Source organism: Amblyomma americanum, chromosome 2 (assembly GCF_052857255.1).
Source record: "Amblyomma americanum isolate KBUSLIRL-KWMA chromosome 2, ASM5285725v1, whole genome shotgun sequence".
Taxonomy (NCBI): Eukaryota; Metazoa; Arthropoda; class Arachnida; order Ixodida; family Ixodidae; genus Amblyomma; species Amblyomma americanum.
The window spans coordinates 36288169-36305046 of NC_135498.1; the positions used below are offsets into that span (position 1 = coordinate 36288169).

Genomic DNA, 16878 nt, shown 5'->3' on the forward strand with positions numbered 1-16878 from the left:
TGTGGGAAGGGAGAAAGAGACAACACAAAAGGAAGAGGAGAGATCGATCGATTGATTCATCGATCAATCATGCGCCTTATGAGCCGAGTGCCTTAACTGATTGATTGATTGATTGATTGATTGATTGATTGATTGATTGATTGATTGATTGAATGAATGAATGAATGAATGAATGAATGAATGAATGAATGAATGAATGAATGAATGTGCTTAGTGGTGGGCTTCGGGTTGAATTCGACCACCTGAGGTTCTCTAACGGGCATTGACATCTGGGCACACAAGCCTTTTTGTGCGCAAGACTATAAGCGATATTTCTGGCCTGTAGACTTAATGTAGTGAAATATAAGTAACTTAGCTTTCTGTGCCGCGGTTCAGTGGCTGGACGCATTCACCAGTCTGGTCTCCCTGTCCATTGGAGAATTTGTGGCATTGGCGACGTCGTCGCCTTTAGTCGAAATTGATGCATTGGGCTGACTTCCTTCATTTGAGTCATTCACTCCAAGTCGCTGTTATTGTGATCACTTACGATGCGCTAATACCATATTTTTTATTGCTTTTTATTAGGTGCTGATATGCCGCGCCTACTTAGTCAACGACAGGTTTGCTCGAGTGTTTAAGCAAGGCTTTAGTTTCTTTTCTTCTCTTCATTAAATGACAATGGACACCTTATTTTGTTTAGGGTTTTCTTCTTTCAAATGATGCGTGATACCTTAGAATACATGGATGCCAATGTCGTATTCGCCTATGGCCGGTAAATATTTTAAAATTGAATTCCTTCTTCATGCTGCTTCGGTTTAATCAACCAAACGATATCTGTGAGGTCACGTGAGGCACGGAAAAACTGCAGTATAAACGCTGATACTTAGCTTTAACTCACTACAGCACTTAAACCAGCCTGCTTCAAGAGCTAGAATGACAACAAACAACGTATCAGCAGTTACATTGGCGTTTTTTCGTGCCTGACGTAAGCTAAAGTTCAACTGCACATCACAGCTATCGTTCTGTTGATGAAACCGAAACAGCGTCAGGAATAAATTCAGTTATACATTATTTAGCGGCCACAGGTGAATACCACGGAGTGCTCCATGCATATCAATGTCTAACGCATCCTATGCAAGAAGAAAACAGGCAAGCAAAAATTTGTTGTCTTAAGTTCTTTAATAAGCTGTCGGACTAACGCGTTGCAATGTTGGCCGCCGGGGTGGCTGAGTGGTTATGGCGCTTGGCTTCTGGCCCGAAAGACGCGGGTTCGATCCCGGCCGCAGCGGTCGAATTTCGATGGAGGCGAAATTCCAGAGGCCCGTGTACTGTGCGATGTCAGTGCACGTTAAAGAACCCCAGGTGGCCGAAATTTCCGGAGCCCTTCACCACGGCGGCCCTCATAGCCTGAGTCGCTTTGGGACGTTAGACCCCCGTAAATCAAACCAAATCTAACGCGTTGCAATGCCATGTCACGTCGTGGACGCTTCTTCTCCTTTGGCGTCGCAGGCCCGCACCCGGTTGTCGCTGCTGCAGACGCTGCACGACCAGCTGCTGTACAAGACGCAGGAATTCTCCGGCAGCGCCAGCTTCGTGGCCAGCGACGAGCTGGACGACGCGGCCGCGGCCGCCACGAACGGCGGCTCTGCGGCGGCGGCGGCGGCCAGCGGAGCCAGCTTCCTGGACGGCTTCTTCCGCAAGGCGCTCAGCGTCAAGATCCGTAGCCAGTCGGTCGAGTCGAACCTGGCCAAGCGCTCCTCCTCCAGCGCCAGCAGCAGCAGCCTCACCAACACCGTCATCGGAGAGAACACGCCGCTCGCCACTGGGGTGGGCGTCGGCTGTTGCACATTCACAAATACTCACCTTCGCAGATGCGTGCCTTCACAGGCATTTAACCTAACAGGCACCCACCCTCACATATATTCACTGTCACTGGTACTCACCCTTACTGGTGCTCATCCTCATCGGAGCCCAACTCCAGATTCTTACTTACATGGATACTTACCTCCACAGACATGCGCTTTTGCAGATGCATGTATTCACAAATACACACATTCACAGGTACACACCTTTACAGATGCGCGCCTTCAGAGGTGTGGATTTGCGCAAAAAAAGAGAGCTTTTTCACTTTGCAAGTTTCGTATCGTTGCACAAGCTGTCTTTGGTCACTGCAATGCCAAGTTTTATCATGAGAGCAGTTGCAGGTATGTCTATACAGCCTGATTAGAGCTTATGGGCATAATTCTTAGCGAGCAAGCGGTTCCTAGACTAGGCTGTTGCGTTTGTCCACCGAAAGTTTTATTCTAGCACAGTGAACCCAGCGCATCCTGTCGCGCGCTGTTAGCAGGCTTTGTTGCAAGCAAAGTCTTATTGCAGTGAAGCTAACTCACGAGAAATGTTCCTGTCCTTGTTTCTTCCTCAGACACCTAAAGCTCAAAGCTCGCGAAATGTCAACCAAGGATCGCCTTCACAGGGAAGCGGCCGGCGGTGAGTGAGCGGTTCTGAACTTTCCTGTTTTTTTTTTCTACCTTTCCTTACGTAGCTGAAGTTTGCCCGAGAAATATCTAAGGAGTGCTGGCTCATCGTATCAGCACTATTTTATTGGTTGATTTTATTTTGCTGCCATATATAAACGTCGAAATAAATTTTTCACGACTGATTGTAAAGCACTAGGCATCGAAGATAATTCCGTTGGCTATTCCCCGCATCCCCTCAGTTGATGTGCATTACGCCTAGTATTCTAATCATTTTGTGTGACCTTGACGTCTTAATCTCGCTGCCTAATGCGGCGATTGAACAACGCCATCAGAATCGCTTAAACCGTTTTGATGCAGCAGTTTCGATAACTGCGAGGCCGAGGCAAAACTTGCGTGACAAATGGAAAAATGGCTACTGCTGGTTACATCTGTCACCACTGCACAATGGGCAGCATAGGCAAACTCTGCTGCAGCCCTGTAAACCCTGTAGCAGACATTTGTTAACAAAAGGCGGGTACAGAAGTCATCCATGCGTTTTTTTGATGAAACCTTCAATAATGATACAGGCACCACAGTGGATGCAACGCTGTATTGAGCACTAGCTCGATGAAGACTTCAGGTGCGAATGTGTCTTCACTATATACATGCTAAATAAACTTTACTCTGCGCTGCTGCTACTTGCATGTGTCATGTAAGCAAAAAAAAAGGGTACTCACCAAAGCTCTTCAAGATTGCACAACACTGTGACAGTGCAGTGTTGCGCAACATGTAGTCGGTACATTATGCCGACTCTCCTAAACACGTCCGCTTTCGCTGCGAAGCCCGACCACTGCCCCTCGAGCAAAGGCTGCGCCCTGCTAACCACACTTAACAACGCACAACGCGTATATAGTTACACGGGGCCTCCCCAACAATGCGGCAGGCTGGACTTCCCGACGGTCACCTCCCTGCTGGGCATGAGCCGGCGGCGTCCCAACAGCAGCCCCACGACGCCCGTGTCCAGCCCCGATACCCCGCCCTCGCTGGTCAAGTCCCAGCAGGGCTCGCAGCTGCAGCAGCAGGGCGGCGGAGCCTGCGCCGAGTCCGACACCTCTAGTCTGAACAGCGTCGAGTCCGACCTGGGCCTCGGCGGAGGCTACTGCTCGGTGCCCCCGGAGATCCCGTCGAGGAACTCCCGATCCCTGCTCATCCAAGCCACGGCGGCGTCGGCGGCCGGCGGCGCAGGAGCGCACGCGGATGGTGCTTATCCTAGCGCTGCTTCTGCACGTTGGTTGGTGCTCCCGATGCATGTGTAAAAACACCCGCCCCCTCTCCCATTGCCTGAGCGGCCACAACCCTTTCTCTTCTCTTCCTCATTCTGTCGCCGCCCCGCCATCTTTTGCCGGTGCTGCGGCCTCTGCTTGGCTTGGATCGAATCGCTGTGCCCAGCTTGTCTTGAAGGGTAAACTGCATGCTTCTTCAAACTTCTTGCGTTTCATTGCTCTTGTAGCGTGGCACAGTATGCAAAGGCGCCGGACGTCTAACATCGGAGCTTGATCAGCGTGACCCACTTTCCAGCGAGCGTCAAGGAAAGGGGAACTGCGCATGTCATAAAGCGCACTGCTCTCACCCATTGCCTGGATCAGCGCAGAGAAGCCTAACTTGCCCTAGCCTAAACCAACCCAGCGTTATCCATTATATAACGCGAAACCAAAATCCAATCTAGCCTAGCGCCGAGGTTTTATGCGCTAATCGTATTACTCCTATGCGTGGTGTGCCTGACGCGTAGACGTTCGCAAAAAGCGGCCTTCGACCCGTGGCACTGTTTTTGTTACCTTTGTTCTGCCGCAGACAAGAGGTAGAGCCTTGCTCAGCGTTAACAGAATCCGGTCGCTCGCGCTTTCTCGTGCTGTACAAACACACGGTCCAGACCACTGGCTTTCAGTAGCCGGGCTTTGTATTCGCCGGGTAAATCGGGACTCAACACTCCCCTGTCGCTTTGTGGAGTGCCAGGAGAAGCAGTCACGTAACCAGTGAGGCTGGGATCACTCGCTCAGCAACTAGCCTGGCTGCGGCTAAGTACTGATTTGGCGTATTTCTGCCGTTATTTCACACCCGGCGGAGCCCGCTGGGGAGGGAGTTGGATGACGTTGCTAGTCCTCCTTAACCCCGGCTTCGCAGTCCCACGGTTGCATAGAGCCGAGGGGAACCAGATGACAGAGATAGAGAAAACCTTTCCTTAAATGTTAGTTGGATGTCCTCTTGCTTGGGTGGATCCCTCAGTCCAGGGCTCCATTTTCACGTACTATGTCAGTTGCCCTTCCAATCTGTCATTACTGCTTCTGCAGGGCAGTGGTAGTGGCAATGCAGCCTTCCTAAAGCAGGTTGAGGGATGGAGATGTCTCCCATGAAGTTTGGTGCACTCTCGTATAGAGTGACAAGTCGTGGCCTCAGCACCATACGAAGGACAGTGGGGAGGGGATATGTGCAGGATAAATGGCGTATGTTGTATGATAAATGAGTATGTTGTAGGTGTTGGATGTGACCAGACCTCGGTGCACGCCAACGACAGCGCGTCCACGCTGCCTGCCACTCGCCAGCGCCAGCTTAGTTCTACTAGATCTGCCTCGTCGTTTCGTTCGCATTCGCCACCTGCAGACTCCTCGCCAGCGTTTGTGCCGGCCGAGCGAAAGATGCCTACACTCCCTGAGGAGGCTGACGTCACCGCGCCGGCCCTCAAAGGCGTGACGTTTGTGTGTCGCGATGCGCACTCTTCTCTGGATAGGGGTGGAATTCTCCCCCTTGTGAATACCCCATTCGGCCTCAGCTGCAGCTTGCGTTTCATTTGTGCCTTCGATAACAGTGCGACACTACCAGGGAACCCCACCGACGCCCTATCGGCACCGCGCAGGGATTGGTTTTGCCGGTTGTCTCTATGGAAACGGAGTAGCGACGTCCTTAGCTAAGCCTAACAACGACGAAAATGGAGTGGCAGCAAGCGGGCGGCTGTCGCTTCCAATTGATGCCGCCATGTCTTCTGACAACTATCGTGGCTAGCGCCTGTAATGTGCGCGCGGACGCTGCGCGATGGCCGTGCCAAGACACAGGTTTATTCGAGAGAAAGGCGCAGATGTTTTCCTGGAGGCATACCGTCTGGCTTAATACTCTGCTCTGCGGGAGAGGGAGAGGGGAAGAAACAGGTTTATGATGAATGGCGATGTCGATAAAAGAGAGATTGGAATATATAAAAAAAATTCAGGGGAACACTCAATCACTGATTACGTGTGACAGTATGATATCATAGAGCCTCGATGTGTGCCGTTATACATTACCGCATAGCAGAAACTGCACTGAGACTTTGCACTGCTAAAGTCATGGTTATGACTTCTGTAATCATGATCGGTCATCGTGCCTTATATGATTACGTCACGTGGTTCCTCGGGTCTGAACTTGCCCTAACTTGAAGGGGCACCGACTCGCAGGGCCGGCCGGCTCCCGTAGATACCCATGCATGTGTTGGTTGACGGTTCGACTCCCGATTCATGGCTAACTCAGGTTGCCACCAGCAATTCTGTGGTAGATCTTGCACAGATTCAAACGCAATAAGTCCCTACAATCAGACAATTTAGGTGTTCACAATCTTAGCACCAGAAACGCCTCAACGGCCATCATGGTGCGTTCCTTCTCTGGGTGTGTTTGCTTAAACATGCACAGAAGCAAACCAACTACTGTCAGAGTTCTTGTTAATCAAACCAGCTGAACTCCACTTTCCAATTCTATTCCAGTTTTATTCTATTCGAATTCTGTTTTAGTTTTTCCGCAAACCCCTCAAGGTCTGACGACGCCGGTGGGCGTCGGGTATTTGCCCCAATGAGGCTTCTATGTTATCGCATGAAACAATATGAGGAGAGTGGTTAACCATAGCCGCGAGGCAAGACGTGTTCTGCACAAGAAACATAAGTTCCCGCGTTGTCTGGATAGTTTTCCATCTCTTCGGTCAGGCGCCCAGTAGAAGGCCCTCTGAGAGTGACCTGCTCTTGAAACGCGCGCACAGAAATGGTCAACGCCGTTTTTTTTTTTTTGCGTATACATCAAGTACATGCTCCAGTCTCAGTGGCCCCACAAGAAGAACAGATAGTCCTAGGAGTCCGCGAGTCCAATTAAACGCGTTTAAAGAGTCGTTTACTCCTAGTGCGAAAAACGCGGGCGCATGGCCGTGCTCTTTGGAGAGCCACTGTGTCCGTCGCGGCCGCGTATTGAATCGAATTGGTAGATGACACGAAGCAACACGTTAAGGTCCATCTTCTCCTGTGCCATTCTCTTACAAAAATTTCTTTATGCAGTATACTGACTGTCCATAAACTTTCGTCTCTAAAGCCTGTAGAGTTTCTATAGTTAAGCACTATAGACTGTCTACAGACTATCTATAGGATTTGTACTGCGTATAAACTAATCTCTAGATTTATGGTCATACTTTTAGTAGACTTGTTTCTATAGACAGTCTATAGACTAAGGATAGACAGAAGGAAATATTTATAGGAAGGCAGTAGCCTATAAGAAGTCAATAGACAGTCTATAGACCTCTCTTATAAGGGCTTTGCTGCAATGAGCGGCTGTGTCGCACGCAGTGGCCCTCCAAAGAGCACGGCCATGTACGCGCGCGTTCGCACTAAGAATGTAATGAGGAGGCCTTTTTCTTGAGCATATGAATGAAGCTCAGCAACGTCCAGTGCCGAATACGGTAGGTGCTTTGCCATAAAGGTTTTCCAGAATTTGGAGCGCATGCTTATAGGTAGAAAATGCACCCCATGCTTCATGTTACTCACCACAGGTCTGGTGGAGGTGGTGAAAAGTATTTATTTACCATTTTCTGGTTGCAGAGAGATGATTGGGTTGGGGTCCTATTGGCCCCTTCCCCTCACAGCGCTAGGTGGATCCGCTATTCCGGAGTCCCTTTGGCAAGCAACGCCGCCCGCGTTCGTTGGACCAAACCCCGTTTGGTCTTGAGGTCTTCACAGACAGCCGAGCAGGGCCGCCTCCCAGTCCTCTCTGGTGGGGCTGGGGTCTGGCTGATCGCTTCCCGCAGTGTCACAAGCTCAGCAGCAGCTGATGTCGTTTTGTGATCTCGAGTACCTATATCTTTGAATCGTCTGCTGTGCTGGTATTACAACATCCGCTACTGATGCGTTTGGCGACGCAGATTCGTCGATGTAATTGTGGACATATATAGTTCCTATATTTTGAAAATACGTACGCCAGAGTACGCCTTAGTCCAGGGGCTGCTACCATCGAAAAATAGAAAACATTTATTTCCAAAGTCATGGTTTAAATACGCTTCCTGTGAGTACCGTTGTTTAGGTACACTCGGCAGCGATATGTACAGAGAGGGCTGCTGGACCGGGGTAAGGAGGTTGGTTGTCTGGTTCGCCCGTACATACTACCGTTGCTTTTTTATGTTAATTCTCTTTTCTGGACTCGCATCCGTACTAATCCCAGGTGTTCGAAATTTCCGGAGTTTTTCACTACGACTTCTCCATAGCCTGAGTCGCTTTGGGACGTTAAACCGCCCCAAGCCATAAATCACATCCGTACCCACTCAAGTATTGACTCCGTACTCACTTATATGAATAAGAACGGGGTCACCTCCTCCGACTTTTGTTACCAGTGCTATACTTTTGCACACTGCAAACACGGATTAGTATTAAGGCAGTGCCGTTGAGTCACAAAGAGCAGTGATTTCAGATGCAGTACTTCGTATACCTTACGTGTTGCATGGTTCAATGGCAAGACCGGCAGACTCACTTGCCGAGTCTCCGTTGTTGTACTCAGTTGTACTTGCTTGGGGCCTTTTCTTCGTGCTTTTTTTAGCTGTTTTCAAACGCTTACTATTTTTTTTAATCCCAGCATGCTTTAAGCGAATTTCTCTTCCTTTGGGTTGCTCGGAGAGACCACTACTGCATGCTGTCGTGTCCTGTACGCCCTGCATGTCTTCGAGCGTGCGTAGAACAGTGCATCCAGTGTTTTCGTGTGCGTGCCTTTTTTCCGAACAGGTGCCGATACCATCCAAGGTTACCTGGAACAGATAGAGAGCCTAGCACAAGAACTAGCACGTATGAAGAGGGAAAAGTTTGACTGGCTCAAGGACAAAGCGGTGAGTGTCGCAGGATGCAGTGGTTGGTACCTGGTCCTGGTTGCAGAGAATTCGTGACATTACCGATTTTCAAAGATGCGCCTCAGTCTTCGTTTTAAAACGCACTTATCGTGAGAGGCTCGGGCAAAGGCGCAAGCCAGGCGCCCGGCACCTTGTAAGACCGGGAAAGCATGCTTTCGAAAGGTGAATAAAAGGGCAGAAAAACTTTGTCGCCGTCACCCGTTCACTCCAGCCAGCAAAAGGCAGAATGTTTGGAAGTTACTTTTATACCCCTGTAACACGGCCAGTTTCAATCACCCTCGAGTCGAGGGTCTTCGAGATTTTCAATCGCTATCGAACTCGCCGCTGCTACACGGCAAACCTCAATGGCCATTGAAATGGTTCTCGTGTCTTACGCCACGGATGTGTGGCGCCAGAATCGCTACTTTGGATTTTGCAAAAATAACAAAAATATTTGATAAATGTATACTAAATGCTGAAATACACGCATACGCGAAAGTCGTTCAAAACCCTTTTAATTGCACGTACGCGACGGACATATGCAGACACTGCTGTAGCCACTCTAATACAAGACGAGCCAAAACCCAGACAATCCAACTGCGTCGGAGCGCTGCTTCGTCAGGCTTAAGACCTGGGAAATCGCCATGATATCTGAAAAACAAGAGCTATTTGTCTCTTGAAACCTTATGCGAGGGTAAGAATGGGCAAATCGAAGGCGAATACAACAGCTTAGAACACGATATTGCTTTGAGGGATTAGCGACGAAGCTGTTATCGCTGTGAAGCGGGCGGGCAGGGTGCCGCCATGTTGTCAACGTTAAGTACGCAAGCAACGCAAAATTAATGCGCTTAGTGCGCTTAAAACAAGTCTAATATAATTTTAAAATAATTTTACAGACTGCTTGCATTAAATTTTATGCGAATAATGTTTGTTCATGTTTTTGCACCGTGAATGTGTCGTGTACGAAAGTGCGCTTGGCGCCGCTCGAAGCAACGCTAGCAACCTTGGGCAGCGCTCGAAGGCCCTCGAAATCTCGATGGAGTTCTGCGCTACTCCGTTGACTCGATAGGCTATTGACTCGATCGCCATTGAAACTGCCCGTGTAGCAGCGCTCGATCGTCTTTGAGTCGATAGACTATCGGTTCGAGGGCCCTCGAAATGCCCGTGTGACAGGGGTATTAGTGCCTTTTGTAAGACAGAACACGTAGTGCCTGACGGAAGCCAACAGTCACCGAAATCAAGGAGCATAGGGGAACTCTTTTTTTTTTTACGGGACAGCGCATACAGCTCGTTCGGTCGAAAATCCCTCGGCGTAGTAGTGGTCGTCACCGCGTGTCGGAAATAATCTGGGGCTGCGTAAAAAAGATCGTGTCATGGTAATTTGTGGCCCTAGTGATTGAATTCTTGGTGTGTGATAGGCGATGACGAGTTAATTAAATCATTGTAAGTAATTGATTAATTAAATAAAGGAAAAAGAAAAAACTGGAAATAGGGGTGTTCAAAGGTGTCAAAATGCTGATAATGAAAAAAACTAATGTTTAATTGATTAAATGAAACTAAAGAAAGTACTTAAATGAAACAATTAAAATGAAAAAATGCGTTCAAAGGTGCTTCCAACGCGTGCAAGGCGTCGCGCCGAACGGGCGATGGCGTTCCGTGGACTCCCTGGCAGCACTGCAATACTCCGTTGTATTCCACTCTTAAAGGCGAAGGTTAAGCATCCTCCAATTTTTTTCCAGTTTGTGGTGATGATTACTCTGAAATTAAGTGTTATTATTTTATGACATAAAAATAAGCCGAATAAAAAACAACCACATGGCGCTGGTTGGGATCCGAACCCATGACTTCCGACCGGACGTGAAATTCGGAGGTCGAGGGTTCGGATCTCCACCAGAGATTTGTGGTTGTTTTTTATTCGGCATTCTCTCCTATGCTTCTTGGTTACGGCGACTGTTGGCTTCCGTCATGTACCCCTTTTACCAAAAGTAACCGAACAGCGGGTTTTTGCTTCTGAACCTTATAATGGAACCCTTAGAGCACCCCTGATGACCGAAAGGTGTCAGAACGTGAGGACAAGGGTTTACCTTACTTTGCACAGATTCAGAGCTTAAGGGCTGTCATAAGCTCTTTGCCACGCGTCTAAGAAACAAACCACCGTGGCCCGGTTACTTTTGGCAAAAACGGTACGTCATAAGCAGCACCTCTTTTCCCTTCCCTTGCCTGCTCAAGAACACGTAATCGACACGTAGCTTGCGGCTTATCCTGGCCGTCGTCCATTTTTCAATTGTCTTCCAGATCGTCCAGGCTGAAATGCAGAAGCTGACTGACAAAGAAGTGCGCCTCACGACAGAACTCTCGCTCGCCAAGCGCGAAGTCGCTCGGCTTTCGAAGCTGGTCTGATACCCCGGCAGCAGGCTCTCCGTCGGGGGAGACTCTTCGCCGCATCACTGCTAGTCAATCCCTCGGCAGCGCCACACCGCGGCCACGGCCGCGGAATGTGCGCCGGTCAACGAGCGTATATGCCAAAAAGAGAGAAGTTATTAATTGGAAAAGTTGATGGTAGAAACGTCATCCGCGCCGCACCCTGACGTCGTGTTTTATACAACGGACAAGGCTTTCTTCGTCTCTTCGTCCCACACATGCCGAGATATTTCATCACTCGTGAGCCGTCACGGACTGTTTCGTGAACGGGAAGTCCTTCTGCGTTATTTTAGAGTTTAATTTATGTGGTATGTGTGCAATAATTGCTGCCGCTTTTAAGTTGTTGTTTTTTGCCTTAATGTTTTTTTTTCTTAATACACGTGTGCATTGCTGCTTTTCGGAAACTGTTGTGAACGAGGCATTGTAAATTAGCAGCGAATGCCGGGTTTGTCCATATATTCAGTAAAAAAAAAATGCAGTTTTTGTCAGGTTTGAACATCATTGACGACACCGTTTGGTGATTAATTTGTGTGCGCGTTTTAGAAAAGTGTCTCACTTCTGGGCGAAACCGCAGCAAAACGACCTCCCATGTCGCGCACCGATTAGTGCACACTGCGTAATACACACAAATGTATCGTGTCCGGAGCTTTTAGAGGACGCCGGTTCTCCCACAGTTCTGGTGTATTTACGAAACCGGATGGGCTCGACATGCTTGCATTTTTAGTATTTTTCCTGTGAGAAGCGTTTAAACACTTCATATTCACATTCAGAGTTCCAAAAGATCATGAAGTCTGTGTTCTGTGTTATCAAAACCTTTGGTTGTGCCGATGACATGTGTTTTAGGAACTAGCGACTTGTTAAAGCGAGGCTTTTAAATAATTAGCATGTTTTTTTTTCTGTCCTAGTAATATATATTTTCGAATGTCCTTTTCTGTTCTGCATTCTGTGGCGAAAGCGCCTGAATGAACCTGGTATGCTTTCTTGTATACGTACCTTGCGTGCTAACCTTAAGATAATTAGCAACGAGCTCTCACTTAACTATTTCTGCTCTTTACGTATAATCTTTTTTTTTCTCTCTCTGTTTGTCATGAGCTTTTAAGACGTCGCATACCACGGTAGCTCGCACTTTCCACTGTCGGAGGACATCTCGTTCTTATTCCGCTCTCTTTTACGAAAGGTGTTGTTCATTGCTACATATGACTGTTCATCTGTTTCAACATGTCTGTATATAAAGAAGAGAATTGTTTTCATTTCACTCTGCTTGTGCTGCTTGTATGCACACGTTGTAAACGCCAGTGGCACACACTCTTTTCCTATCGCCGACTGTCAAGTTCCGCGTTTTCGGTGTTTTTCACTTTTCTCATTTGCGATTCAGCTGTGTAGGCGCTTGTATGGCGGCCACGTCCTAAGCAGGTCGACGCTTTTTTCAGCCATTCGAGACTATAGACACCTTTAGCATACCGTGCTACCGTTACCGCTACCGGAGTACCGGGAACCCGCCCACCGCCAAACAGCACACGCTGATTGGTCCCGATGCTGCAGGTGAGAGCACAGCTGCCGGGTACCTGGCGCCATCTGGCGCCGTCAAGGCGATTTGCGCATGCGCATTGGCCATTGGCTGCGCGAGGGCTTTCGGTACTGCGGTACGGGTGACGGTACAACGGCACACGGTATGCTAAATGTGCCTATTGTCTCTTTCCTGTCACTGTTCAAAGTACGCGCGCGTGAGCATCGAACTGACTTCGTCTGAGCTCTGGGTGCGCTAAGTTCTGTCAGACGCGTCCGGTGGCAAACTTGTCTGGAATGTTTTTTTTTTTTCGACTGTACGCATGCCTTTTTTTTTTTTGTCAGGGTAAGAAAGAAAAGTAATCGCTGCCGCAGAACTGCATTTTAAATTTTGATCTCTTCTAAAGAACTAAAGAAAAGGTAGAAACGAGTAACGTTTTCATCGATTCCAAAAAGCCCGACTTGGATCTCGCGTACTCCAGGCTCATACCGCATCGAGTTCTGTAGAAGGAAGGAGCTTTGCGAATTCCGGCGATAATGTTGTGCATTGCTTTCAGAGAGCGTGTATAGGGTAGGATATTCCTCACATGTTCAAAGTAGATGAAGCGTTCCGAGTCTATAAGCCTATAGAGTATATTAATACCACCCAGCGAACCTCTCGTGTCTCGTGTTGTATAATCGTAAGGTCGTTTTGACGCTCGTGATTTACCGCGCGCTACACATGACGATGAGCTTTTCTGAATCTCTTCTGTACGTAGATGTGACGTTCGTGTAATAGGTTAGTGACTACATTGGATTCCACGAATGGGAGAGACCGTCTATAGATCGCTATCGTAGACCGTAACGTTGTACATGTAAGCTTCGTTTACGTGCCAGTCCGCGTGCAATAGATGTAAGTGCATAATAGCCGTGTGTACAGTGACGAAGACTGCTTTCGGTCGAGAGGATAGGAGAGGCTCGCTTTTGACATAGCCTTGTCTCCGAAGTCGCATACAGTTTATCTCGGTTCGGTTCACACATAGATCTCTATCGCGAAGTATTTTGCCTTTAGTTTGTCGGTCTCTGGTTATCATAGGCCGATAGTCCACTGGAAGGAGTCATTACCTAGCGTTGTACATAGCAGCAGCCCGCTGCGCGTGTCCGGCTTACGGACATCGTAGATGTCTTGGGCGGAAGACCGTTCTTCAAGGTTGACTGGAAAGACAAAGTTTCACGTTGCTGTCCTAAGAATAGCAAGCACTGTGTGACGCCTATCGCGCTAAACGTCCCTCCCCTGCCTCCATCAACTCAGCCTGGACTCTTCGCCGCCTAGACGAAGTGTCTAGGTAGTTTTTTCCTCCACCCACTTGCCTGACATACTCTCGTCGCCATGTTTGTTCCTGCGTCGGTTTTCACGGCAGCGGCGCGCTTACGTCTGCGGATTCCTATTCTGCAAGCACGCATAATGAGCTTAGCATTTGCATTCGGAACACGTAAACGCAGGCCGCCGCCAGCCAAACGCTGTGACGCAGATAAGATAAGGCGTGGGATGCTGAGAGGGGGAAACGCCACTCACAGTATTCGTCTATCTCTTCGGGTATGTGTGTGCACTGTATGAGCACGGCTTCTTGATTTTGAGTATAGTGTCGGAGAACATGTTGTGCATGCGGTAGGTACAGACACGTCGTTCAACTACTCGGTTACTCAGCCGACACGGGTGGGTCCTTAACTTATTTTCATAATACCCCAGCGTGGTTAGCTGAGGCGGAACCTCCGTGCGCGCGCCTCGAATAAGCGAAATTGGAACGTATACCGAAGTTCAATTGGGCAAAGTTCACAGCGTCGAAAATTTCGCCCACAGTTCAGGTCACCCTCTCATGGGAAGCGAGCCTCGCGCGGAAAGGCTTGGAAAAAAAAAAAACCTGTCACAGTGAAAGTGAATATCATGACAGGAAAACGAAAACGTGCTGACTGCTCATTTTTTTTTCTTTTTTTGCGCGCGCTCAAATGTGTTCCCGCTTTACTACCTGCAGCGGCTCTCTATCGGTTCGGTTATGGTTGCGGAAACATTTTTGTCTCGTGGTGCTTTTTGATATTTCTGTACTGAACGACTGCAGCATCCGAGCGAAAGTCATTTTCTTAAATGTGATTTTCCTTCGTTTCGTCAATGTAAACAAAACAAAAAATTCCGCCGGGGTAGGTTGTTTTTTTTTTCCCCGTCATGTCTAAGCACCTGTCCGCGACGAATTGGATTTTTCCTCCGAAGCACGGAACCCCGAGTTTTCGCTGTTATATACGTCGCGCGCAGAAACAGTCGGACAGCCGTCAGGCAAGGCACGTGGAGTTCGGATACCAATTTGCTGTGAAATGGTTACCTGCGAGCAAAAGGGAAAAAGAAACAAAAACAAAGCGAAACAGCTGCCAAACAGGAACAGACGGGGGTGCATTTACGGGAGCAAATCGCAGTGACATTTCTCTGCTAGCAGTTTCTGCTCTTGTAGTCGTTTCTTCGCCGGCGAGTGCAGCATTTTTCTGTAAGCTTGACAGACGCAAAAATTTTCTAGAACTGCCGTGAGCGATTCGCAGCAGACGCGAGTTTAAAATGTCCCTCCTCCCTTTTTTGTTTCCTGTTTTCTTTTTCAATCTGTTTGTAGATTGCTGAGCTTTTGCCTTCACCAACGAGGTAAGCGTGTAAGGTTTATTTAACGCAAAAAAAAGAGGTGACGTGGAATCCATCAGAGTAGCATTGTACAAGTATATTGATTTCAATAAGTGGAAGCGTGAATATTTATACACCATGCTGTTACTAAGTGTCCGCGGCTGTTGCCGATCATACTCAGCCCTTATCCTGAGCGTGTATACAGCAAGGTTTAAAATGTGCGTTCTTTTATGAATCGTGTAGTGTGATGCTTTGCTTTCGAAGAAAAAAAAGACGTTTTTACAAAGCTGTCGCGCCCAAGCTGTGCGGACTCCGAAACCCATGGCGCCGTGTTTAGCAAGGAAATTCAACTGTTTTGCCTTAAAAATTAGCCACTGAGGCACCGTCAAGTCCAGCTGCTCAGCGCAAATTCTTCACTCTTAGGCTCAAATATAGAAGTGAACTAAATGAACGTTTCTTTTTCATCGCTTGCTGTGGCCAAGTCATGTCTGCGAAATATTTCACTTCGATGCAGTGCTTTCGTGCAAAACTGATTACTAAAGTGGGAGTGAATGGAGAATTCAGTGTAGTGCACTTGTTTAGCCCATGGCACATTTCGTATTTACGCGTGTATAACATGATATCACTTATAAACTGTAAAAGTAGACAGTGTTAAGAACGTTCGTGGTGGCAAAAAAAAAAAAAATCTAGCGTTGGCAAGTGGGTGTGCGACTGCTGGCCTGAAGTGTGCTGCATCTTCAGCGGTGTACCTTGCATTAGTGTAGTTAGTTAGAGAGCTGTAACGTTTCTCCTTTGTCGATGTTTATGTGGTCGACTCTGACGGAGTTGTTGCGTCTGGTGTTTGACAGTTACATATTGGGCTACGTGCCGTCTGTATGATCTGAGTAATGGTATATCTGCGATAGAGTGCGTGTTGCTGTCAAAGGCAAGGTCCTAGAAACTAAAAAAAATAAGTGCTGCGTAGAGGATGGAGAAAAGTAGAAAAATAGTGGTTAGATTGGTCCAAGAATCATTGGGTGTAAAGCCAGACATATTGAAGTGAGGTGTCATTTTTTCCCCACTTTCACTGGGATCATAGACGCTCTTTACAGAACCTAGGCAGACAGATCATTTGTTTCGAAGAACTAATAATTTATGGGCGCGTGACGTTTATTTTCTACTGACAAGTTTTATGCCTGGTTTCTCTTGCGTGACAGAATTATTAATGGTCTCTCTATGTCCCTGTACAACTTGGTTGCTAGGTTTGCATTTGGTTTGCGTAAGACGGAGAGAAATCCCTACTAACGCAGCTCACTCGCATTCATCAGATTATATAAAGCCACGTGCAATGCCTTAAATGGAGATAAGCTATCACTAATGACCTTTCTTTCGATTAGTTAGCTTATTGTTGCAAGCCTTAAGACTGCTGCTGCCCGCGCTAAAAATCTGAACCTGCAAACAAATCATTTATAGCCCATTCTCCGCACAAGGTATTCTTTCTCTTTTGTGCGAAAATGCAGTGCCCAACGAAACTGTGTGTTTGACGGATTGTCCTGTTGGAATGATCTCTTTGTCTTGGTGAACTTAAGCTGGCAAAAGTTCCTATCGCGAAGCCACGAACGCGAGTGATCCGTTTCCCGATTCTAGAACCGTACATTTTGTGCTTTGTTTTCTTCCGCTACATATATACACTCGTGTATACTGTATGTATGCTTCTGTGCACGATGAAGTGAAACCGAGCACAGTGC

The 16878-nt window shown here is 47.9% G+C and overlaps 1 protein-coding gene across 3 annotated transcripts in view; it reads left to right on the forward strand.

The window, feature by feature from the left end:
• Positions 1-14887, forward strand: part of LOC144121005 (rap1 GTPase-activating protein 1-like) — a 211810-nt gene extending 196923 nt beyond the window's left edge. Inside the window, exons 15-19 of one of the 3 annotated variants that reach the window (XM_077653895.1) lie at positions 1489-1806; positions 2402-2466; positions 3379-3695; positions 8486-8586; positions 10882-14887. In XM_077653895.1, coding sequence (XP_077510021.1) covers positions 1489-1806; positions 2402-2466; positions 3379-3695; positions 8486-8586; positions 10882-10986 — 906 coding nt within the window. In that variant the 3' untranslated portion in view covers positions 10987-14887. Of the gene's footprint in view, positions 1-1488; positions 1807-2401; positions 2467-3378; positions 3727-8485; positions 8587-10881 lie in introns of all 3 variants that reach the window. The other 2 variants (XM_077653896.1, XM_077653897.1) reach the window with 2 other exon arrangements.
• The last annotated feature ends 1991 nt before the right edge of the window (positions 14888-16878 follow it).